The sequence below is a fragment of the Jaculus jaculus genome, chromosome 2 (genome assembly GCF_020740685.1).
Source record: "Jaculus jaculus isolate mJacJac1 chromosome 2, mJacJac1.mat.Y.cur, whole genome shotgun sequence".
Lineage (NCBI taxonomy): Eukaryota > Metazoa > Chordata > Mammalia > Rodentia > Dipodidae > Jaculus > Jaculus jaculus.
The window spans coordinates 4,657,770-4,682,222 of NC_059103.1; the positions used below are offsets into that span (position 1 = coordinate 4,657,770).

At 51.5% G+C, this 24,453-nt stretch overlaps 1 protein-coding gene across 1 annotated transcript in view; it reads left to right on the forward strand.

Moving 5' to 3' along the window:
* LOC101598315 (Grid2 interacting protein) overlaps positions 1-24,453 on the forward strand; it is a 59,569-nt gene that overhangs the window by 32,922 nt on the left and 2,194 nt on the right. The window contains exons 7-20 of the mRNA XM_045142813.1: positions 153-336; positions 2,555-2,709; positions 8,976-9,122; positions 9,700-9,797; positions 10,113-10,230; positions 11,678-12,033; positions 13,331-13,747; positions 17,710-17,797; positions 18,922-18,999; positions 19,705-19,901; positions 20,389-20,544; positions 20,675-20,761; positions 21,289-21,418; positions 21,498-21,616. Of these exons, the coding sequence (XP_044998748.1) occupies positions 153-336; positions 2,555-2,709; positions 8,976-9,122; positions 9,700-9,797; positions 10,113-10,230; positions 11,678-12,033; positions 13,331-13,747; positions 17,710-17,797; positions 18,922-18,999; positions 19,705-19,901; positions 20,389-20,544; positions 20,675-20,761; positions 21,289-21,418; positions 21,498-21,616 (2,330 nt within the window). The remainder of the gene's footprint in view (positions 1-152; positions 337-2,554; positions 2,710-8,975; positions 9,123-9,699; positions 9,798-10,112; positions 10,231-11,677; positions 12,034-13,330; positions 13,748-17,709; positions 17,798-18,921; positions 19,000-19,704; positions 19,902-20,388; positions 20,545-20,674; positions 20,762-21,288; positions 21,419-21,497; positions 21,617-24,453) is intronic.

Here is a 24,453-nt window from a genome sequence, read left to right on the forward strand (position 1 = left end):
TGCTGTCGAGCCCAACGTGCATCATGGAAGGTGCTCTCCCTCCCACAGGGCTTCCCCGAAGCATGTCGTGCCCCAGCTACCAGGGACACTAGCTGCACCTGGCTTGGGGACCCTGGGTCATCCACGGCTCTCCACGCCTTTGCTCACAACAGATTCCGATTCTCTGGATTCCCCCAACCGGTCGTCGGCACTCACCTCCCTGCAATGGGTAGCAGAGATCCTGCCTTCCAGCATCCGGGTCCAGGGGAGGACTTTCAGCCAGCAGCTGGAGCGCCTGCTCACGCCGCAGGAGCGCTACGGAGTCTGCCGGGCCCTTGAGAGCTTCTTCCAGCACAGGTGCCTGGCAGAGTGGTGGAGGGACTGGGGGGGGGGGTCCCCTCCAGACTTGCCCTCCTGGTGTCGTCAGTGACTCCTGTGCCTCCTTGGGAGTGGGGCAGGGAAGCTCCAAGAAGGCAGAACCTGGTACCAGGGGACCCAGGAGAGGAACCCCGGCTTTGATACCATCCTAGACGTGTGGCCATGAGCAAGTCACAGACTTCTCTGTGAATTTAGGCAGATAGGGACAGTTGGTGGGACTTGGACAGGATTAGTCAGGCTTGTTTTTCTTTTGCCCCAGTGTAACTTCAGTAGGATACCCTCACGTCATCCTCCCCCATCGCTGGGGTCATTGTGGTGGTCTGGACCAAGCCCCTCACCTGTTCATACCCTAGGGCTTTGTTTAAGCAGGTGTGGTTTTTTTGTTGTTGTTTTGTTTTGGTAAGGTTTGGTTTTGATTTCTCAAGGTAGGGTCTCACTCCAACTCAGGCTGACCTGGAAATCACTATGTAGTCTGAGGGTGGCCTCGAACTCATGGCGATCCTACCTCTGCCTCCCCACTGCTGGGATTAAAGGCGTGCACCACTACGCCTGGCTGTTTAAGCAGTTTTGGCAAGATGGAACTCACCTGTTACAGTAGCTTCAGGCATGCACCCCATTCCTAGTTCTTTCTGTCATTGCCTGTTATGTCTATTAACACATCTAAGTTTCGCTTCATCAGACACATGTCCTTGGCTTTTCGTAATCAAACTTACCACATTTTTAAAATATATCTTAGTTTTGACTTCTGAAAAGTTAAGTCTTTTTCTGCTGCCCCTAGCTCAAAAGATATATCCTAGATTTTGTAATTGTACCTTTCATACTCTGGTCTTTTATTTAATTAGAGGTCATCTTGTGTGTGATGTAACATAAAATCTAACTTCTCGAGCCGGGTGTGGTGGCGCACGCCTTTATTCCCAGCACTGGGGAGGCAGAGGTAAGAGGATTGCCAAGAGTTCGAGGCCCCCCTCAGACACATAGTAAATTCCAGGTCAGCCTGAGCTAGAGTGAGACCCTACCTTGAAAAACAACAACAACAACAAAAATCTAACTTCTCAAGGTGAGCAGAGTAACATATGCCTGTAATCCCAGCATTCAGGAGGCTGGGGCAGAGGGTCATGAGTAGGAAGTCAGCGTGGGCTACAGAATGAGACTCTGTCTCAAAAATTGAATTTGCCTTTCCCCTATAATGCAGGAGTCAGCAAACCTTATTCTATGATAAATAGTAAATGTTTGTGGACCATGTGGGCTTCCATCACAACTGTTCAATCCTGCCATAGCAGCTTGGAAACAGACAAAATGTAAACGATTGGCTGTAGCCATATTCCAATTAAACTTTCTTTATAGGAACAAGCAATGGCAGGTCTGGGGAGCGGGCTCAGTGGGTAAAGCACTTGCCTGCAAGTGTGAGAAGTGGGGTTTGGACCTCCAGGCACACACAAATGCTGGGTGTGATGATGCCACATGTAAGCCCAGTGCTTGAGTGGCAGGAATAGGATTCTCTGGGCAAGCTGGCTAGCTAGACTCATCAAATTGGCAAGCTGCGGGTTCAAGTGAGAGGCTGTGCCTCAGTAAATGTGAAGAACAGTCAAGGAAGACACCCCACATCAACCTCTGGCCGCCACATGCAACCACACGCCACACACACACAAACACACACTACAATCAGGCATTCAATGAGTCCAGCTTCCCAATACACTTTAAACGACTTAATCTTATATGTGATAGGTGTTACTTTTTAATTGCTTTTTTATTTTTATTTATTTATTTGAGAACAACAGACAGAGAGAGAAAGGGACAGATAGAGAGAGAGAATGGGTGCACCAAGGCCTCCAGCCACTGCAAACAAACTCCAGACGCATGAGCCCCCTTATCCATCTGGCTAACGTGGGTCCTGGGGAATCGAGCCTCAAACCGGCTTCCGGGGTCCTCAGACTTCACAGGCAAGCGCTTAACCGCTCAGCCATCTCTCCAGCCCTGCGTTACTTTTATCCCCATTTTACAGACAAGGAAACAGGGGAAGTAACATGAAGTAACTTGGCTGGCCCATGGCAGAGCTGGGCTTTGAACCTGGAGCAGCCTGTCCCTAAAGCCTGCTTTCCTGTCCTCTGCTGAATTTGGTGGCCTGAAACCGTCACCTTGCCCACCCTCACCCCTGAACCCCTGAGTCCTCATGAGCTCCCTGTTGCTGCCTCCCCAGGAGCATTGACACCCTCATTGTGGACGTCTACCCTGTGCTGGACACGCCCGCCAGGCAGGTGCTGTGGCAGTTCATCTACCAGCTGCTGACCTACGAGGAGCAGGAGCTCTGTCAGGAAAAAATCGCGTGCTTCCTGGGCTACACTGCCATGACAGGTAAGCAGCCCCTGCCCGCAGGGCCAGCTGCCCGGCCAACCAGGTGAACGGCCAGACATTTATTGCCACCTGGGAGGTCTTACAGCCACCCTGGGCCCTTCCCACACATACATTCCGCTCACGTACTGAGACCTTTTTCTTTGGCCAGTGGGGTGGGCAGAGGGGGGGAATGTTGAGACAGAGACTCATGCAACCCAGGCTGACCTTGAACTCAGTATGTTCCTGCTGGCCATGAACTTCTGATCTGCTGATTCAACTTTCCAAGTACTGGGATTACTGAAATGTGCCACCACCAAAGCCAGCTTTTTATTTATTTTTACGAGAAAGAGAGTGGGTGAGTGAGTATGGGCACACCAGGGACTTCTGCCACTGCAAGCAAATCCCAGACACATGCAGCACTTTGTGCATCTAGGTATATGTAGGTGCTGAGGAACTGAACCTGGGCACTCAGGCTTTGCAAGCAAGTGGCTTTAACTGCGAAGCCATCTCTCCAGCCTCCCACACCCAGCTTTTAAAAGTATTTTTAAAAATTTATCTTGGGGGGCGGGCATACCTGGGCTTCTCGCCACGGCAAACAAATATCAGAGGGATGTATCACTTTTTGTCATCTGGCTTTACCTGAGTACTGAGGAATCGAACCCAGGCTGGTAGGCTTTGCAAACAAATGCTTTTGACCACTGGGCAATCTCCCCAAACAAACACCCAGCTTTTTTGAGAGAGGGTCTCTCACTGAACCCAGGACTCAACAATTCGGCTGGACTAGCTAAACGGCAAATCTCTAGGACCCTGCCATCTCCCACTGCTGTGCTGACAGGTACATGCCACCAGCCCTGACTTTCACATGGGTGACGGAGATACAACCTAAGGGCCTCATGCTTGTGTCACAAGCTAGCTTCCCAGCCCACGGCAACTTTCTTTCTTCCTCCCCCCCTCCCTTGGGGCCTTGCTCAGGCTAGGCAAGCACTCCACTACTGAGGTACACCTAGAGCTGTTGAGAACGTTGCTTTATTTTTAAAAATATTTTTATTTATTTGAGAAAGAGAGAGGCAGACCGAAAGAGAGTGGGTATAGGCATGGCAGGGACCCCTGCCACTGCCAAGGAATTCCAGATGCATGTGCTACTTTGTGCATCTGGCTTTACACGGGTACTGGGAAACTGAACCTAGGCCATCAGGATGCTTTGCAAGCAAGTGCCGTTAACTGTTGAGTCATCTCTCCAGCTCCTTGAAATTTCTTTTTTTTTTTTTTTTTTTGGTTTTTCAAGGTAGGGTCTCACTCTAGTCCAGGCTGACCTCTACCTCCCAAGTGCTTGGATTAAAGGTGTGCACCACCACACCTGGCTTATTTTCTTAATACCATTTATTTGCAAGGAAAGAAAGAGAGAGTTAGCATGGCACTCCAGGGCCTCTTTCCACTGAAAACAGCCTCCAGATACACATACCACATCGTGCATCTGGTTTTTTGTCAGTGCTGGGGAATTGAACCCATACTGGCAGGCTTTGCAAGTAAGCACCTTTAACCACTGAGCCTTCTCCCCAGCCCTTGGCCTTGAACTTTAGACTCTTCTATATTTCCTCTCAACATCTGGGGTTACAGGCATGTACTACCAACCACCAATCCCAACGATAGCACAAAGCTTTTTGTTTTTGCTTTGGCTGGTACTGGGGATGGAACCCAGGGCCTTGTGTATGCTAAGCAAGTGCCACTGAGCCACACCCAGCCCCTCTCTTGCTGGCAGATTCTGGCCAGTCACTCTACCACTGGGCTACATCCTCAACCCTTTTTTTTTACTTTTTGTTTTGAAACAGTGTCTCAATACATTGCTCAGACTGGCCTTGATTTCACTCTGTAGCCCAGGCAAGCCTTTTTTATTTTATTTAACATGTATATGTTTGTTTGCTTGCTTGTTTGTTTTTTCGAGGTGGGGTTTCACTCTAGCCCAGGCTGATCTGGAATTCACTATGTAGTCTCAGGGTGGCCTTAAACTTACGGGATCCTCCTACCTCTGCCTCCCAAGTGCTGGGATAAAAGGCACGCGCCTCCACGCCTGGCTTTTATTTTGTTTCTGAAAGAGAGAGAGAGAGAGAGAGAGAGAGAGAGAGAGGGAGGGAGGGAGGGAGGGAGGGAGGGAGAGAGAGAGAGAGAGGGAGAGAGAGGGGGAGAGAGGGAGAGAGAGAGGGAGAGAGAGGGGGAGAGAGGGAGAGAGAGAGGGAGAGAGAATGGGTGCGCCAGGGCTTTTCAGCTGCTGTGAACTACAAACACCAGACGCATGCGCCCCCTTGTGTGTATGTGCAACATTGCATGCTTGCGTCACTTTTGCGTCTGGTTCTACGTGGGACCTGGAGACTCAAACAAATATTCTTAGGGTTCCCAGGCAAGCGCCTTAATTGTTAAGCCATTTCTCCAGCCCCCAGGCAAGCCTTTTCTTCTTCCGGCCTTGCCTCCTTAGTAGTTGGGACTCCAAGCCTGAAATGTCACACTGGCCTGGCCTGGCTTCAATTTCAGTACCCTGCTTAGCCACCTAGGGTCTTAGGGTTTACATCCACAAAGCAATGGTGACTTCAGTGACTCTGCACCCTGGGAAGAATGTCACAAATCAAGAAATGCATAGCCAGGTATGGTGGCACAAGCCTGTAACCCCAGCACTTGGATAGCTGAAGTAGGGGGATTTTGAGGGGGCCAGCCCTGGCTAGATTGTAAGTACCAGGCGAGCCAAGGCTACACATTGAGACCCTGTCTTGAAAACAAAATAAGGGCTGGGGAGCTGACTTAGTGGTTACAGGCTCATGCTCCACAAGCCTGCCAGCCAGACATGGATGGATGGATGGATGGATGGCACCCACAGAAAGCAGGACACATAGTGGCTCACATGGCTATAACCTTAATGTGCCTTCAGCAATGGGAGGTGGTGTCAGAAGACTCCTGATGCTGATAGGCTCCAGACATGGTAGCTCATGCCTGTAATCCCAGCACTCAAACTGAGGTAAAAGGATCCTCATGATTTGAGGCCAGCCTGGGCTAAGGTGAGACCCTGCCTCAAAAGCAAAAAACAATGGAGCTGGGCATTTTGGCACACACCTTTAATCCCATCACATGGGAAACAGCAGTAGGGGAATTAGTGTGAGTTCAAGGCCAGCCTGGGACCATAGAGTGAGTTCCAGGGCAGCCTGGGTTAGAGTGAGACACTACCTTGATAAGACAAAACAAAACAAAATGTTGGGCTATAAAGATGGCTTAGTGGTTAAGGCGCTTGCCTGCAAAGCCTAAGGACCCATGTTCTACTCACCAGATCCCACATAAGCCAGATGCACAAGGTTGCATCTGGACACAGGGTGGTGCATGTGTCTGAAGTTCAACTGCAGTGGCGTGCCAATCCCCCCCCCCCGTCTCTCTCTCATAAAAAAGGGGGCTGGAGGGATGGCTTAGCGGTTAAGGCGTTTGTCTGCAAAGCCAAAGAACCCAGGTTCGATTCCCCAGGACCCACGTTAGCCAGATAAACAAGGGGCACATGCATCTGGAGTTCGTTTGCAGTGGCTAGAGGCCCGGGGCGCCCATTTTCTCTCCCTCCTCCTTTCTCTGTCAGATAAATAAATAAATATTTTTTTAAATTTTTTTTTAAGTTCCTGAAATTCATGGGTTTGCTAGACTGGTGTTTGTAACGGCAACAATAACAAGGGAGAGCCAGACATGGTGTGCACACCTTTAATCCCAGCACTCAGGCAGAGGCAGGAGGACCGCTGTGGTTTCCAGGCCACCCTGAGTCTACATAATGAATCCCAGGTCAGCCTGGGCTAGAGTGAGACCCTACCACAAAAAATCAAACAAAAGATCAGGAGGACTGGAGAGATGGCTTGGCAGTTCAGGTGCTTGCCTGCAAAGCCTAAGGACCCAAGTTTGGCTCCCCAGCACCCATGTAAGCCAGATGCACAAGGTGACACATGCACACAAGATGGCATATGCATCTGGAGTTCGACTGTAGTGACTAGAGGCCCTGGCATGCCAGTTCTCTCCCTCCCTCCCTCCCTCCCTCCCTCCCTTCCTCTCTCTCTCATTTTCTCTCTCTGATAAATAAATTTTAAAAAATAACAAGGGAGAGGCTGGGGAGATGGTTTAGTGGATAAAAGGATAAAGTGCTCAAGCCAGGGCTCCATCCCAGAGCCCACATAAAAGCAAGAAGCCGGGCTGGGGAGATGGCTTAGCGGTTAAGCGCTTGCCTGTGAAGCCTAAGGACCCCGGTTCGAGGCTCGGTTCCCCAGGTCCCACGTTAGCCAGATGCACAAGGGGGCGCACGCGTCTGGAGTTCGTTTGCAGAGGCTGGAAGCCCTGGCGCGCCCATTCTCTCTCTCTCCCTCTATCTGTCTTTCTCTCTGTCTCTGTCGCTCTCAAATAAATAAATAAAAATTTTTTAAAAATTAAAAAAAAAAAAAAAGCAAGAAGCTATGGAGGGCTTCTATAGTCCCCTGACAGTGACAGTGAGATGGGGGTGGAGGCAGGATAATTTTCCTGAAACTCATGGCCAAGGCAGCAAAGTGAGAGAAACCCGCCTCACAGTGGCAGGAGCGGACCAACACTCCAAGGTTGTCCGCTGAGGTCCCCAGTGTTCACTGTGGTATATACACACAGTTGACAGTCACCAGCAGCACATGCCACACCAGGGTCGTGGCCTCATAGATGGGCCATCTTGGCTGGTGGACTCCAGCGCACTTGTATATACATGTGAGTGGGCCGGCCTGCTGGCTACATGTGGGTTTATTTTCCCACTGCCACCTTCGCTGTTAAAGAGTGTACCCCTAGCCGGGCGTGGTGGCGCACGCCTTTAATCCCAGCACTTGGGAGGCAGAGGTAGGAGGATCGCTGTGAGTTCGAGGCCACCCTGAGACTCCATAGTGAATTCCAGGTCAGCCTGGGCTAGAGTGAAACCTTACCTCGAAAAACCAAAAAAAAAAAAAAAAAAAGAGTGTACCCCAAAGCCGAGTGTGGTGGCACACGCCTTTAATCGCAGCACTCGGGAGGCAGTGGTAGGAGGATCACCGTGAGTTCGAGCCCACCCTGAGATTACCTAGTGAATCCCAGGTCAGTCTGGGCTAGAGTGAGACCCTACCTCAGAAAACCAAAAAAAAAAAGAGTACCCCACATGTGCCTACAAAACCGTGCACTTTAACTACTGTACATTAAAAAAAATAACCTGTGTACTTTAATGCTGAGGACATTTAGATGGAGAGTGCCAACGCTCCATGACTTCACTTACTGCAGTCACTCTGCAGCTGCTGTGGAAGTTCCTGCTATTTGCAGACCCTTTGTGCCCAGCATGCCCGGTCCTAGGCAACCAGAGTTGCTAAGGAAAGTCTAGGGCTTTAACATGATGCTTAGGGTCCAAGATGGGCAGCACATGCATCCGCGTAGGCCTGGGACCTTTTGTTTTATCCTGTGAGCCTCTTGAGAACCAGGGACCAGTCTGCTTTGTTTAAGGTGTACAGAGACCCTAAAAGCATAATGTTCTAAGAAGAACCCCGTTGGGGATAATTGGGCATTGCCACACAGTCCATAGCCCTCATAATTGTTGCTCTCTGGTGCTTTTCTGCTCTGGATACCTGGTTTCTGTTTTCCCAGGATTTCCCCTTGACAGTTATCCTACAGGCTGGGGGTGTGGTTCAGCAATGTAGTACTTGTCTAGAACCCACCAGTGGGAGGCTGGAGTATGGCTCAGTGGTAGAGCTCCTGCCTAGAATCCCCCCAAGTGAGAGGCTGGGGTATGGCTCAGTGGTAGAGCTCCTGCCTAGAATCCCCCAGTGAGGGGCTGGGGACGTGGCTCAGTGGTAGACTGGTCGCCTACCATACACAAGATGGGGTCCATCACCAACACCAAAAAAAAAGTAGAATTATGGGCTGGAGAGATGGCTTAGCAGCTAATCACTTGCCTATGAAGCCTAAGGACCCCAGTTCGAGGCTCGATTCCCCAAGACCCACATTAGCCAGATGCATAAGGGGCGCACGGGTCTGGAGGCCCTGGCGCGCCCATTCTCTCCCTCTCTCTCTCTCTCTCTCTCTCTCTCTCTCTCTCTCTGTTGCTCTCGAATAAATAAATAACAATGACCCCCCCCCCAAAAAAAAATAAAGAACCTTTCTTCTAAAAAAAAAAAAAGTAGAATTATCCTAAGAGACGAAGAAGGAAAGCCCAAGGCCCACAGTGCACGCGTTGATATCTTCTGCTCTCGCCCTCCTTGCTTGTGGAGGCTTCATGTCACACTCTGCACGTCCTACAGCAGAACCTGAGTCCTCACTGGACCTGGAGCCGGAGCCGGAGCCCACACCTGAGCCCACGCCTGAGCCGCAGCCGCGGAGTTCCCTGAGGGCCTCCTCCATGTGCCGCCGCAGCCTTCGCTCCCAGGGCCTGGAGTCCAGCCTCAGCTGTGGTAAGGCCCCAAATGCAAACAGAGCCTGGGAGTTTGCAAGGCTGGGCAGTGGCCATCTTGGGTCTGCCGGGCCTATTGGGTCCAAGATGGATCCTGAGACTGAAAGCTAAGATGTGATAACAAGGTTTCCATGGTACCCTCCTGATAGAGATGTGGTAACAAGATTTCCTTGGTACCCTTCCTGATAGAGATGAAATAACAAAATTTCCATGGTATCCTTCTGATAGAGACATAACAACAGTTTCCATAGTATCCTTCTGATAGAGATGTAACAACAAGGTTTCCATAGTACCCTTCTGATAGAGATGAGATAACAAGGTTTCCATGGTACCCTCCTGATAGAGATGTGGTAACAAGGTTTCCATGGTAACCTTCCTGATAGAGACATGATAACAAGGTTTCCTTGGTACCCTTCCTGATAGAGACAAAGTAACAAAATTTCCATGGTACCCTTCTGTTAGACACATAACAACAGTTTCCATAGTATCCTTCTGATAGAGATGTAACAACAAGGTTTCCATGGTACCCTTCTGATAGAGACGTGGTAACAAGATTTCCATGGTAACCCTCCTGGTAGGTCCCAGCGACTGCCCAGAGATGCCTCTTCCTCTGATCCCAGGTGAACGCCAGGCTGGTGATGGCACGTCCCTCCCTGAGACCCCCAACCCCAAGATGGTAAGACCTTTCTGCCTTTTTTTTTTTTTTCCAAGATATAGGGTCTTGCTCTATCCCTTGAATTCACTATGTAGTCAGGCTGGTGTCGAACTCACAGCGATCCTCTTACCTCAGCCTCTTGAGTGCTGGGATTAAAGGCATGCGCCACCACGCCCAGCCTTTCTGCCTTTAAAATGGAGTCAGGGATGGTTGGAGATGGGTGACCAGTACGTGGATACCCCAGACCAAATTGCCCCTGGTGCTACTTCTGGCTCCAGCACACTGCCCAAGTGTTGGCAGGGGGAATAGACTACACTCATCTCTGCTCCCTCTCAGATGTCGGCTGTCTATGCAGAACTTGAGTCTCGTCTGAACAGCAGCTTCAAAGGAAAGATGGGGTCCATGTCCAAATCCCGGACCTCCCCGCCTGGCCCCAGTCTGGTAGGCACAGCAGGTAGGGGCTCAGCCAGACTCTGGTCCTGAGGGGGGGCTGCTGTGTTTCTGGCTGCCTGTCCAGGTGTCATCCCTACCCCCCGGGAATACCCCTGACATACCCCAGGAATGATGGTGGGGAACCCCAGGAGCCTCCAGATATACGTAGTGGGGACATCAAGGTTGGCTTGTCTCTTGTGCTCTTCACACCAGCTGGCGACCTGGAAAAAGAAGATGTGCCCCAAAGAGGCCCTTACATTAGCATGGGGGCTCTTGAGTAAACTATGAAGTGTCTGCACTGCTGTGGGAACGGCATTCATGGGAAGATAGTTACTCTGCAGTCAGAAAGTAGGGCCAGCCATGACGGATGAATAGTCCTGTCATGCCAGCTACCCAGGAAGCTGAGGCTACAGGGTCATAAGTTCAAGGCCTGTCTGGCCTACAAAGTGAGTTCAGGACCAACCAGGGCAGCTTATTGAGACCTTTTCTCAAATCTTTTAAAGCTTTTAAAAAGTGTTTATTATTATTTATTTATTCTTATTTATAAGCAGAGAGAGAGAAAGAGAAAGGGGGGAGAGAGAGAGAAGAAGGAGGGAGGGAGGGAGGGAGAGAGAGAGTAAGTGTACCAGGGCTTCTAGCCACTATAAATGAACTCCAGATGCATGTGCCCGTTTGTGCATCTGGCCTGACGAGGGTACTGGGGAATCGAACCCGGGACACTAGTCTTTGCAGGGAAGCACCTTAACCACTGAACCAACCATCTCTCCAGCCTTCAATTTTGTTGTTGTTGTTGTTGTTTGTTTCTGTTTGTCCGGTTTTTTTTTTTTTTTTTATTAGGTAGGGTCTCACTCTAGCTCAGTCTGACCAGGAATTCACTATGTAGTCTCAAGGTGGCCTCGAACTCTCAGCGATCCTCTTACCTCTGCCTCCCGAGTGCTGAGATTAAAGGCGTGCGCCACTGCGCCCGGCTAGCCTTCAAATTTTTTAGAAAGTAAAAATATCAAAAAGTGTGGGTGGGGGGATGCTGGAGACCTATCTTACTGGTGCAGCATTCGTCTCATATGCACAAGGTCCTAGGTTCAATCTTCAGCACTAGAAAAAGAGAAGACAGACACTCCTCACCCGGGGGGTGATCCTGGGTGCCCAGGGCTTACTAGGCAGGGAACATACCTTACAACTTCTTAGAAGCCCAGAGAAATTTCTTTGGTGGGTCTTGATCTGAACCTTGGGGGTATGGTAAGGTCACCTGATGCTCTTTTCCTCTGGCCTCCCCTCTACCCCCCCCCCCCCCCCCCCCCGAGGAAGAGCCTGGGAGACAGAGTTGCCAGGGTGTCTTCTGGTACTGAGTTGAGAGAGAAAGAGAAAGTAGCATGTCTTGGGACACGGAGCTGACTTGCCCCAGAACCCTCTCTTCCAGCCCACACTGGGTGCTGGCTGAAAGGGATCCTTGCCCTCCACCCTCAACACAGGGCCCAGGACCCTATCCGGCGTCTCATGGCCCAGTGATCGGCTCCTGCCATCCCCCTGCTACGACCCACTGTGTTCTGGGGGTCTGGCTTCCCCCAGCAGCTCCGAGTCCCACCCCTATGCCAGCTTGGATAGCAGCAGGGAGCCATCCCCGCAGCCAGGCTCCGGACCCATCCGCGCTGACAGTCCCCCAAGCCCAGAGCCTGCCCGGCCACCCAGCCGCAGGAAACTCTTCACCTTCTCACGCCCCGTGCGGAGCCGGGACACAGATCGCTTCCTGGATGTGCTGAGCGAGCAGCTGGGACCCCGGGTCACCATCGTGGACGACTTCTTGACGCCAGAGAATGACTACGAGGAGGTGAGCGCGCCCGCAGGCTCTGGGAGGCTGAGGTGAGGGGACCGTGATGGGCGCAGGGCACTCCCGGCTCCTGCAAGAGGTCTGCTGCCCTTGCATCTCCCCACCCACCTCTCCGCCTGCCCACTCCAGGGGTCAGAGACTGTCCCCAAACTAGCCCAACTCTGGCTCCAATCTAATTCCCTGTTGGAGGCCAGCCTGACTTACCTCATTCCTCACCCCAGGATACCCCACTCCAGCTTCAACTGAAGCCAGCAAGCCCTTCAGTCCCTTTCCCCGGGCTATCAAGTCTTTTTAAAAATCGTTTATTAGCCAGGCGTGGTGGTGCATGCCTTTAATCCCAGCACTCGGGAGGCAGAGGTAGGAGGATCGCTGTGAGTTCAAGGCCACCCTGAGACTACATAGTGAATTCCAGGTCAGCCTGGGCTAGAGTGAGACCCTACCTCAACACCCCCCCCCAAAAAAATAAATAAAATTTAAAAAATCATTTAAGGATGGGCGTGGTGGCGCACACCTTTAATCCCAGCACTCGGGAGGCAGAGGTAGGAGGATTGCTATGAGTTCAAGGCCACCCTGAGACTACATAGTGAATTCCAGGTCAGCCTGGACTACAGCGAGAGCCTACCTTGAAAAACAAAACAAATGTGTGTGGGGGTGTATATATTTTTTTTTACTTTATTTTTAAGAGAGAGAGAGAGAGAAGGAAAGGGCATGCCAGGGCCTTTGGCCACTGCAAACAAACTCCAGATGTGTGTGCCCCCTTGTGCATCTGGCTTACATGGGTCCTGTAAAATCCAACCTGGGTCTTTTGGCTTTGCAGGCAAGTACCCTAACTGCTAAGCCATCTCTCCAGCCCAGCTATCATGTCTTTTCCTTAAGGCTCCTCTATATACCCTGTCTTAGGTCAGCCTTTTTTTTTTTTTAATATTTATTTATTTATTTATTTAAGGTGGGGGAAGAGAATTGGTGTATCAGGTCCTCCAGCCCTGCAAATGAACTCCAGATGCATGCGCCACCTTGTGCATCTGGCTGGCTGGCTTTTGCCAGCAAGCACCTTAACCTCTAAGCCATCCCTCCAGCACAGGTCAGCCTTTTTTTTCTTTCTTTCTTTTTTTTAAAATCTCAGGCTATCCTCCACCCTCTCAGGCTACCCCACTCAAAGCCTCAGGCTAACCCATCACACTGCTTACCCTCCCCAACCCGTCTTGCCCTAGGACCCCCGCGCACTATCTATCCATTGGTGCCTCTGGTCCCACCTTCTCCCTCCACTCACCTGCTGTCTCCCCCGTCCCCACTCTAGATGAGCTTCCACGATGACCAAGGCAGCTTCGTGACCAACGAGCGGAGCAGTGCAAGCGACTGTATCAGCAGTAGCGAAGAGGGCAGTTCCCTGACCTACTCGTCCATCTCCGACCACATCCCCCCTCCCCCGCTCAGCCCCCCACCGCCACCGCCCCTGCCTTTCCACGACCCCAAGCCCAGCTCCCGCGCCTCTGATGGTCCCCGTGGCCCCCCTCAGACACTAGCGAAACCCCTCACCCAACTCAGCCACCCAGTGCCACCACCGCCTCCACCACCCCTGCCCCCACCAGTGCCTTGCGCACCCCCCGTGCTGTCCCGTGGCCTGGGCCATCGCCGCAGTGAGACCAGCCACATGAGTGTGAAGCGCTTGCGGTGGGAGCAGGTGGAGAACTCAGAAGGGACCATCTGGGGCCAGGTAGGTGACCTGGAGCTCACTGGCGCTGTCACCCTCGTGGGTGGGCTGGGCGGCGACTTCGAAGATGCAGCTCATCTTCTTGGCTTCTTCCAACATCAGCTGGAATGTTCTCCTGGGTCTCCTCACCCTGAGAGGAGTGAAGGCCTGCCCAACCCCAGGACAAACGACCCTTGGTAGTCAGTACCTGGCCAACAGTGTCCCTAAGCAGATGCCACCGTACCCACCCACCTGACAACTTGTCACTCTTGAGGCTGGACTAGTTCTCTTGTGTTTTTTTTTAAATGTATTTTTAAATTTTTTATTATTTATATATTGGAGAGAGAAAGATGGAGAGAGAGAATAGAGAAGGGCCACACCAGGGCCTCCAGCCACTGTAAACAAACTCCAGACACATGAGCCACCTTGTGCATCTGGCTTATGTGGGTACTGGGGAATTGAACCTGGGTCCTTAGGCTTCACAGGCTAGCACCCTAACTGCTAAGCCAGCTCTCCAGCCCAGTTTTGTTTGCTTTTAAGAACATTTTATTGATTTATTATAGAGTGTGAGTGAAAGAGGCAGAGAGAGAGAGAGAATCAATGGGCATGCCAGGACCTCCAGCCACTGCAAACGAACTCCTGACACATACTCTAGCTTGTGCATCTGGCTTACATGGGTCTTGGGGAATTGAACCTGGGTCCTTTGGCTTTGTAGGCAAGTGCCTTAATAAGTCATCTCTCCTCCATTTGGTTCTTTTTGTTCTTGGGGGGTCTTTTGTGTTTGTTTGTTTGTTTGTTTTTAGCAAGTTTTCACTCTAGCTGAGGCTGACTTGGAACTCACTCTAGTCCCAGTCTGGCCTCAAACTCACAGTAATCCTCCTACCTCTGCCCCCTGAATGCTGGAACTAAAGGCATGCGTCACCACACCTGGCTTAGGTTTCTTTTTTTTTTTTATTTGAGAGCGACAGACAGAGAGAGAAAGAGGCAGAGAGAGAGAGGAGAGTGGGCACGCCAGGGCTTCCAGCCACTGCAAATGAACTCCAGACGTGTATGCCCCCTTGTGCATATGGCTAACGTGGGTCCTGGGGACTCGAGCCTTGAACTGGGATCATTAGGCTTCACAGGCAAGCGCTTAACCACTAAGCCATCTCTCCAGCCCAAGGTTTCTTTTTTTAAGCAGAATTAGAGCTTATTAAGAATAGATGTTAGGCTGGAAAGATGGCTTAGCGGTTGTCTGCAAAGCCTAAGGACCCAGGTTCGATTGCCCAGAATCCACATAAGCCAGATGTACAAGGTGGCACATGCATCTGTAATTCGTTTGCCGTGGCTGGATGCCCTGGCATGCCTATTCTGTCTGTCTCCCCCTCTTCCCCCTTCTCAAAATGGATAAAATTAAATGTCAACCTTGCTTTAAAAAAAAAAGATGATAATTTAGATTTAAGTGTTGAGAGTTAATAGGAAGAGCAGCACTTAGGAAGGATGCATATCCAAGAGTATAGGTGTGAGTTTATTTGCAGGCAGAAACAGAAACAGGGAGAGAGGAAGGGAACGGGCATGCCAGAGCCTCCTACCACTGCAGATGAACTCCAGATGCATGTACCACTTTGTGCATCTGAGCTTGAAGGACATGTTATAAGTCACCTTTAGTGTTGAGTACTCAGCAGCCTCTGATTTTCTGCTTTCATGGTTTTCTTTTTAATATATTTTTAAACTTATTTGTTTGAGAGCAACAGAGAGAGAGAGAGAGAGAATGGGCACGCCAGGGCCTCCAGCCACTGCAAACGAATTCCAGATGCGTGTGCCCCCTTTTGCATCTGGCTTATGTGGGTCCTGGGGAATCAAGCATTGAACTGGTGTCCTTAGGCTTCACAGTCAAGTGCTTAACAACTAAGCCATTTCTCCAGCCCTGATTTCATGGGTTTTGAGTCTCCTCAGTGTCCACTGCCATCTCCCTGGAGGAGGTTTTCAGGCTCACCATGAGAACAGCACTGATGTTTAATCTACCACTTCCTCTGGAATGTTTCCTGGATCCTGAGAGAAGTGACAGAGATGGCTTGCCCTGTGCCAGGCAGTCAGCTTTCTTTTCTTGTTGTACTGAGATCCCACTACGTAGCTCTGGCTGGTCTGAAGCTCGCTATGTAGCTAGCTTAAGCTGGCTTGAAATTCCTGGCAATACTTCTGTCTCAGCCTCCTGAGTTCTGGGATTACGGACATGAGCCACTACAACCAGCTCAACACACTCCTGTAAGGACTAGGAAACTGAGATATGGTGGCTCATGTCTGTAATCCCAGCACTCAGAAGTCTGAGGCAGAAGGATTGTAAATAAGGCCAACTTGAGCTACATAGCAAGACCTTACCTAAAGAGGGGTGCCTAAAGAGATAGCTAGATTGGTAAAGCGCTGCCTTGCGTTTGGAAACTCTCCCTTGGCAGTTACCCCATCCTCACTCCCTGTGCAAAACCCACATGGCCATCATAGATGGTCACCTCCTACCTAGACCATCTCAACCAATAGTCCAGCTTCCAGCCCTTTGCCTTTCACTGCTTCAGCCACCTCCTAGGGGATGAAGGCAACCCAAACAAGACCTCAAGCTGGGTATGGGTGCACATGCCTGTGATCTCCGCACTCAGGCGGACGAGGCAAGAGGATCATGAGTTCAGCGTCAGCCTACATAGTAAGACCTTGGAGAGAGAGAGAGAAAGCGCACACACATTCAGGCTGGGGAGATATTCCGTGGGTCAAAGTGGTTGTCATGCAAGCATGAAGATCTGCATGTGGGTCCCCAGTATCTATGTAAAATGCTGGGCATGCCGGGCGTGGTGGTGCACGCCTTTAATCCCAGCACTCAGGAGGCAGAGGTAGGAGGATCGCCGTGAGTTTGAGGCCAGCCTGAGACTACATAGTGAATTCCAGGTCAGCCTGGGCTAGAGGGAGACCCTACCTCGTAAAACCAAAAAAATAAAATAAAATAAAATAGGAGGATCCCTGGGGCTTACTGGTGAGCTCTGGGTGCAGCAAGAGACCCTCTCTCAAAGAATAAAGAGGAGAAGGATACCAGATATCCATATCTGGTCTCTGTGCGCGTACGTGTGCACACGTTCACATCCACACAAAGGAGACCTCAAAATAGGGTAAATCCTTCAGGCACCTTCTTTTAGCCCATGGTCTCCCCTGTGCCAACCCAGCTCCAGCCCAGCTCCTACAGCAATAGAGTTCCAAGAATGGCTGCATTGCTGACCAGAAGGGGAACTGGTATCTTACCTTGTAATTTGAATTATTATTATTATTTTCGAGGTAGGGTCTCCCTCTAGCCCAGGCTGACCTGGAATTCACTATGGAGTCTCAGGGTGGTCTCGAACTCATGGTGATCTTCCTAGCTCTGAACTTGGATTATTTAGTTTCTCCTGCAGCTTCCTCCTGCTCTTGGCTTCATCATGGGCCTGATGAGGGCTCTCCCTTTGGGAGCCCCCGGGACAGCCCTCAGAGGGCAAGTGGTGCCGGGCTCCTCCCCGGGCAGGTGGTGCTGTGGAAGGACCAGGCCTGCTGGTTCCTCCCAAGGGGTTAAGGAGGAAGATGAGCGTACAATGACTCAAAAACCTCTCCTAGCCACCGGAGAAAAACCACACTGAGTCAGGAGTCTTTTCAAAGCAGGAACTCACAGAAAACTCACTTTATTGCATTGAGCAGCTGCCTATATCATGTTGGGGACGAAGGCGGGGATTTTAGGATGGGTGGGGAGAGGTAAGGGCCAATAGTAAACTGTAACTATTGAAATGGTAATTTCAACTCCTGCGCAGAAGTGGCAGGCAAGAAGCCATTAGGCATCTTGCTGAGTCCTAGAGACAGGTCGCCAAACTTCAGCTAGACTCAGGAAGTTCCACTAGGCCTCACACCTGGGCCTTTCGGGTCCAACAAAGTGGGACCGGGGAGAGCAATCTAGCTGTGACCCCATCCTCCCAGTCTAAACTTCCCATGCTTCCTTGCAGCTTGGGGAGGACTCTGACTATGATAAACTGAGTGACATGGTGAAATACCTCGACCTGGAGCTCCACTTCGGTACCCAGAAACCTGCAAGTGAGTGTACTGATGGCTTTAAGTGTGGTCCAGAAGCCACGCTGTGTGGTCAGCCCCACTTACTGCGCTTTGCAGTATCCTGGGACTTAGGGCCCCAAAGGGCTGTTTACTGAATGTGTTTTCAAACTTTCAAGTCCTGGGTTAGTTATCCGCCCCCTCCCCCCGCCCCCAATATCAACGTGGACACTTGTACTTGAATCGCGGGCAACCTCCGCTTCCTAGTGAGGAAGCGCAGGGAGTCTGGACAATATGTTCACATGCAGCCCGAGACACCCATAAATATCTCCTCCAGTCTACCCCCACCCCCCACGGCCTTCTGAGTATCTCTCTATAGTGGCTGGGTGGGACTCCAAGCAGCCAGGTTTACTGCGTGTGGCAGGTGGCACCAGGATAGAGGAGGAAAATGTTGCCCATTCAGAAATCATCTGAGGCTGGGAATGGTGACGCACGCCTTTAATCCCAGAACTTGAGAGGCAGAGGTAGGAGGATCACTGTGAATTCGAGGCCACCCTGAATCTGCATAGTGAATTCCAGATCAGCCTGGGCTAGAATGAAACCCTATCTTTAAAAAAAAAAATCATGTGAAAGGTCAGAACCTGGTCAGGTGAGGGTGACCGACACAGGTAGAGAAGGCATTTGAAGAGGAGGGACCCATGCTGACACAAAACGTGCTTTGGGCTGGATCTGGGATCCATGAGTTAGAGGCTGAGGACTGAGGGAGGGAGATTGCCTGGAGCCATCAGTCTAGGTGGCGCATGCAGTTAAGAGGGCCTTCCTCAGTCATTGGTTGGGGCCACACCTCTTCCTTGTCTTGCCACAGCAGCCCTGGTCTAGGTTCGTACCGCATTAAAACTGGGAGGTTTTCTTTAAATTCTTTTTTTTTTTTTTTTTTCTTGAGGCAGTCTCACTTTATTTTATTTGGGAGAGAGAGGAGAACGAGACAGAAAGTCTGGGCGCGCAGGGGTCTTCAGCCGCTGCAAACCAACTCGAGACACATGCGCCACCTTGTGCATATGACTAATATGGGTCCTAGGGAATCGAACCTGGTTCCTTTGGCTTCACAGGCAAATGCTTTAACCGCTAAAGCATCTCTCCAGCCCAAACTGTTGAGTTTCTCCTTCCAGAGCCGATGCCTGGGCCTGAACCTTTCAGGAAGAAGGAAGTGGTGGAAATCTTGTCCCACAAGAAAGCCTACAACACCTGTGAGAAACCAGGGGACCCCAGGGACTCTAAGGGCCGTGGAGGCCCAACCTCTGGGCCATAGAGCCTCGGACCTGCTGCGGGGGTGGGAGGTTAATACTAGAGATCAGGGGTCCTGGACTGGCTCCAGGAGAGCAGGATTCCCCCACCTGGGCACAGTCTGAGTCCCGCCCCCTGCGGTAGTCTGTAATCCCCAGTTCTAGCCCTAGTTCCAACTACATCCTAGGCAGACCCCCCCGGGCCCCGCTCTCCGCAGTTCCATGCCACACCCACAGGTCACACCCACCTTCCTCTCCCTTTACCCTTCAATCGGTGTCCAGGAGCCTCACTGACCACGCGCACTCTGCGGCCCTTCTCTCAGACCCCGCCCCTAAGCCACCTTCCACCACCACCACCACGCCCTTCACCTCCCTATAGCGCTACTCTGCAGGGACCCCGCCCCCGTGCAACCTTCCCCACCCAACCCCGCCCAGTATCCGCAGCCAATCGCAAAGCCCCGCTTCTGGTGAGACACGCCCCTCTAGTGGCCACGCCCAAACCTCTACCTAAGCTCCTCCCAGTAGCCGCGACCAATCGCAAGGCGCCGCAGTCCCCGGGCGCCCCGCCCCTACCTAGGCTCCTCCCAGTAGCCGCGGCCGACCAATCGCAAAGCGCCGCCGCCCCTGACGCCCCGCCCCGCGCGCTCACCGTCGCGGCCCCGCCCGCAGCCATCCTCCTGGCGCACCTGAAGCTGAGCCCCGGCGAGCTGCGGCAGGCGCTCATGAGCATGGAGCCCCGGCGCCTGGAACCCGCTCATCTGGCGCAGCTGCTGCTCTTCGCTCCCGACGCCGACGAGGAGCAGCGCTACCAGGCCTTCCGGGAGGCGCCCGGCCGCCTCAGCGAGCCGGACCAGTTCGTCCTGCAGGTGGCCGGCCTGGGCTCACGCCGTGGCCGGGGAGGGCGGCCGTGGAGGGGTCAGCCGCTTCCGTCCCGCGCCCCTTGGCTTTCTGGTTTCCAATTTAACATATTTAGAGCCACAGGCTGAGGTGGGAGGATGGCTGTGAGTTCTAGACCCGCCTGGGCTAGAATGAGACCCAGGGTCAAAACAAAAACCACCTTGAGGGTTGAAGGGATGGCTTAGCGGTTAAGGCATTTGCCTGCAAAGCCAAGGATGCCAGGTTCGGTTCCCCAGGACCCAGGTAAGCCAGATGCACAAGGTTGTGCATGCGGCTGGAGGCTCTGGCCTTTCTCTGTCGTAAATAAAAATAAAATAGAATGACCAGTTCCCACCGAAGGTCTAGCCCCCGACGGGTCTTGCTTGCTTTTCTGAGTGGTACTCACCCCAGGCTGGAGTGGGGCAGACAGTCCTGTGGCTGGGGATGGCTGAATCCTGACCCCTGTCTCTGCTACAGATGCTTTCAGTTCCTGAATACAAGACCCGCCTGCGCAGCCTCCATTTCCAGGCCACCCTACAGGAAAAGACCGAGGAGATCCGAGGTAGCCTCGAGTGCCTGCGACAAGCATCACTGGAGCTCAAAAACAGCCGGAAACTCGCCAAGATCTTGGAGGTGAGGGTGCATCTCTTCTCTGGTAGTTCAGCTTGCTTTTCCTCCTGTCTCCTGGAGATCATTCCAACACCTGGATATGGGGGTTGGTAAACATCTGGACACGACCCCCTTTTCTTCCCCCTCCCCCCAGTTTGTGTTGGCCATGGGCAACTATCTCAACGATGGACAGCCCAAGACCAACAAGACCACGGGCTTCAAGATCAACTTTCTGACAGAGGTGAGAGCCTCTAGCTGCCGGACTTGGAAGTCAAACTTAAGTTGTGTGCTGGCACACATCTGTAATCCAAATCTCCCAAGAGGTTGAGGTAGAAGGATTAGGAGTTCAAGGCCAGCCTGGGCTCTCCAAGACACCCTGTCTCAAAGCAGAACAAACAAACAAAAATAAGATGGAGGAGAGAAAAGGAACCTTTGTGAACAAGAAGCCCCCTCACCCTGGGTGGGCAGGGAAAGAAGCGTCTGCCCCAGGCCCATGACCCCTATGACATTAGCAAGGGAGGGGGTGGGCAAGGGAAGTTGGAAAGAGTATCAAAGGCCGAGGATTCAGGGGACCCAAAGCAGCCAGAACTGGGCGAGATGGTGCACACCTGTAATCTCAGCACATGAGAGATGGACATAGTGGTTTAAGGCCAACTTGGGATCTAGAAGATCCTGCATCAGACAGACAAAAGTGAAGCGGCTGGGGCATGTGACCAGGAATCTGGTGGGGGGTCTTAAGGAGGGGTGCGTGTTGGGTGTCCATTGCAGCTGAACTCCACCAAGACGGTGGATGGGAAGTCCACCTTTCTGCACATCCTTGCCAAATCGCTGAGCCAGCACTTCCCCGAGCTCCTAGGCTTTGCTCAGGACCTGCCCACTGTGCCCCTGGCTGCCAAAGGTAAGCAGGGCACATGGGTGTGGGAGGAAGATGCATGCTGCAAACCCCACGATGCCTCACTCCCCTTGCCTGCATGTAGTGAATCAACGAGCCCTGACCGGCGACCTGGCTGACCTCCACGGCACCGTCAGTGAGATACAGGTGGCCTGTCAAAACATGTCCCCCTCCAGTGAGGACAGGTTTGCCCTGGTCATGGCAGTATCCTCTGAGAAGCCTGTCCCCACATCAGACTGGACCAACCCTAGGGTAGCTGGGTAGAACTATATCTCTAGTGCTCAATGTAGACCCACCAGGGATTTCAGCGCAAGCTATTGTGTGTGCCCAGGGGACCTGGAAGAAGTTCCCTCATTGAATCCAAGCATCAAATCTGGAAAATTGAGGCTAGAGGACGGTCTTCTGTGTGATACTGGGGGATCAAACCCACAGCATTACACATGCTAGGCAGGCGCTCTGCTGAGGAACCGCCACCAATCCTCACTGGGGGATTCTAGGCAGGAGCTCTACCACTAAGCCACACCCCAGCCCTTCACTGGGGGATTCTAGGCAGGAGCTCTACCACTGAGCCACACCCCAGCCCTTCACTGGGGGATTCTAGGCAGGAGCTCTACCACTGATCCAGGCCCCCAGCCCCTCACTGGGGGATTCTAGGCAGGAGCTCTACCACTGAGCCACGCCCCCAGCCCCTCACTGGGGATTCGAGGCAGGTGCTCTACTTTGGAGCTGTGTCTCCAGTTCAAAGTAGGCATTTGGCATCAGACCACACCCCCTCTAGGAGTACACTAAGTACAAAGACTTGATGAAGGTGCTGCTCACCCCATCACCTGGTGTCTATATCATACCAGGTAGGGTCTCTCTCTAGTCCAGGCTGACCTGGAATTCACTATGTGGTCTCAGGTTGGCCTCAAACTCACGGTGATCCTCCTGCCTCAGCCTCCAGAGTGCTGCCACTCCCTACTCCATGCCAAGCTTGTTTTTTGTTGTTGTTGTTTTTGTTTTATATTTTATTTACTTATTTATTTGGTTTTCCAAGGTAAGGTCTCACTGTAGCTCAAGATGACCTGGAATTCACTCTGTACTCTCAGGGTGGCCTTGAACTCACTGTGATCCTCCTACCTGGGCCTCTAGAGAGCTGGGGTTAAAGGCGTACACCACCATGCCCAGCGTTTGTTTATATTTTTACTTATGAGTGAATATGGGTGCAGTAGGGCCTCCAGCCACTGCATATCAACTCCAGACACATGCATCACCTTGTGCATCTGGCTTACGTGGGTCCTGGGGAATCGAACCCCTAGGTCCTTTGGCTTTGTAGGCAAACGACTTAACTGCTAAGCCATCTCTCCAGCCACCCCCCCCCTTTTTTTTTTTTTTTTTTTTTGAGGTAGGGTCTTGCTCTAATCTACACTGACCTGGAATTCACTATGGAGTCTCAGGTGGCCTCAAACTCATGTCAATCCTCCTACCTCTGCCACCCAAGTGCTGGGATTAAAGGCGTGCGCCACTGTGTCCAACCAGTATACCAGATTCTTGTCCATGTGGAAATGAAGGCTATTCAAGTAGGATTTGTGCCCTTTGTTCTGCCTGTCCTCGGCCCGGTGTGTCTGCTTGTTCCCATAGTTGTGGAGGTTCCCAGAGGTGAGATAGGTGATGAAGCCTTTGCATAAATATTTTCACTGGCACATCAGAAAGGCCGAGGTCCAAATCCTAATTCAATTTCTTTACAGACTGTGTGACTTTGAGCAAGGCACATACTCTCTCTGGGCCTACTTTTCTCATTAATAACAAATAAATAAATACTGGGATGGAGAGATGGCTTAGCAGTTAAAGTGCTTACCTGCAAAGCCTAGCAAGCCAGGATTGACTCCTCCAAAACCTGCATAAGTCAGATGCACATGGTGGCACATATGTCTGGAGTTCATTTGCAGTGGCTAGAGGCCCTAGGACCTCTCTCATAAATAAAGAAATAAATATAAAATAAATACTAAGAACTACTAGTCAGGTGTGGTGATACATGCCTATAATCCCAGCACTCGGGTGACTGGGCAAGGAAGATTACAAGTTCAGGAGTAAGTAAAACAATGTGTTTTGAAAAAAAAAAAAAAATCCCAGCTGGGCATGGTGGCACACACCATTAATCCCAGCACTAGGGAGGCAGAGGTAAGAGGATCACTGTGAGTTCAAGGCCACCCTGAGACTACAAAATGAATTCCAGGTCATCCTGGGCTAGAGTAAGACCCTAACCTCAGGAAAAAAAAAGAAAAGAAAGAAAAGAAAAAGAAAAAGAAAAAAGAAAAAAAGAAAAGAAAAAGAATCCCTCTCCTAGAGGGACCATGTAGTGGAGAAGGGTGGCCACTTCATAGCAGACAGGAGGAGGGAGAGGAGGAGGAGGAAGGTGGGCCTTGGGGCCAGGTATAATTTCTTTGTGTGTTTTGTTTTTCAAGGTAGGGCTAAAGGTGTGTGCCTCCACGCCTGGCTTCCCGGGTATAATCTTTGAAGTCTCACCCCCAGGGATCTGCTTATCCCAGCTACGCCCCACCTCGTCTAACAAGTCCACAACCCCAAAATAGAGCCAAGAGCTGGGAACCTATGGGAGGGGAAAGGGGAAAATTCATATTCAGACCACAACAGGGGGCCACTGTGGTCTGCACTGGCTATGATAAAGATGGTGCAGCCTTGACTCTAACACTGTTTTCTTTATGAACTTGGGCTGCTTACCAAAATCCTCTTCTGCTTGACTATCACTTATTTATTTGCAAGCAGAGAAAGAGATGAAGAGACAGAACAAAAGAGGGGGTGAGAGAGAATGAACACTCCAGGGCCTCTAGCCACTGCAAACAAATTCCAGATATATGTACCTGTTTTTGTTTTGTTTTGTTTTGTTTTTGTTTTTCAAGGTAAGGTATCACTGTAGCCCAGGCAGGCCTGGAATTCACTACAGAGTCTCAGGGTGGTCCCGAACTCATGGAGATCCTCCTACCTCTACCTCCCGAGTGCTAGGATTAAATGTGTGCGCCACCACACCCAGCTTACATGTACCA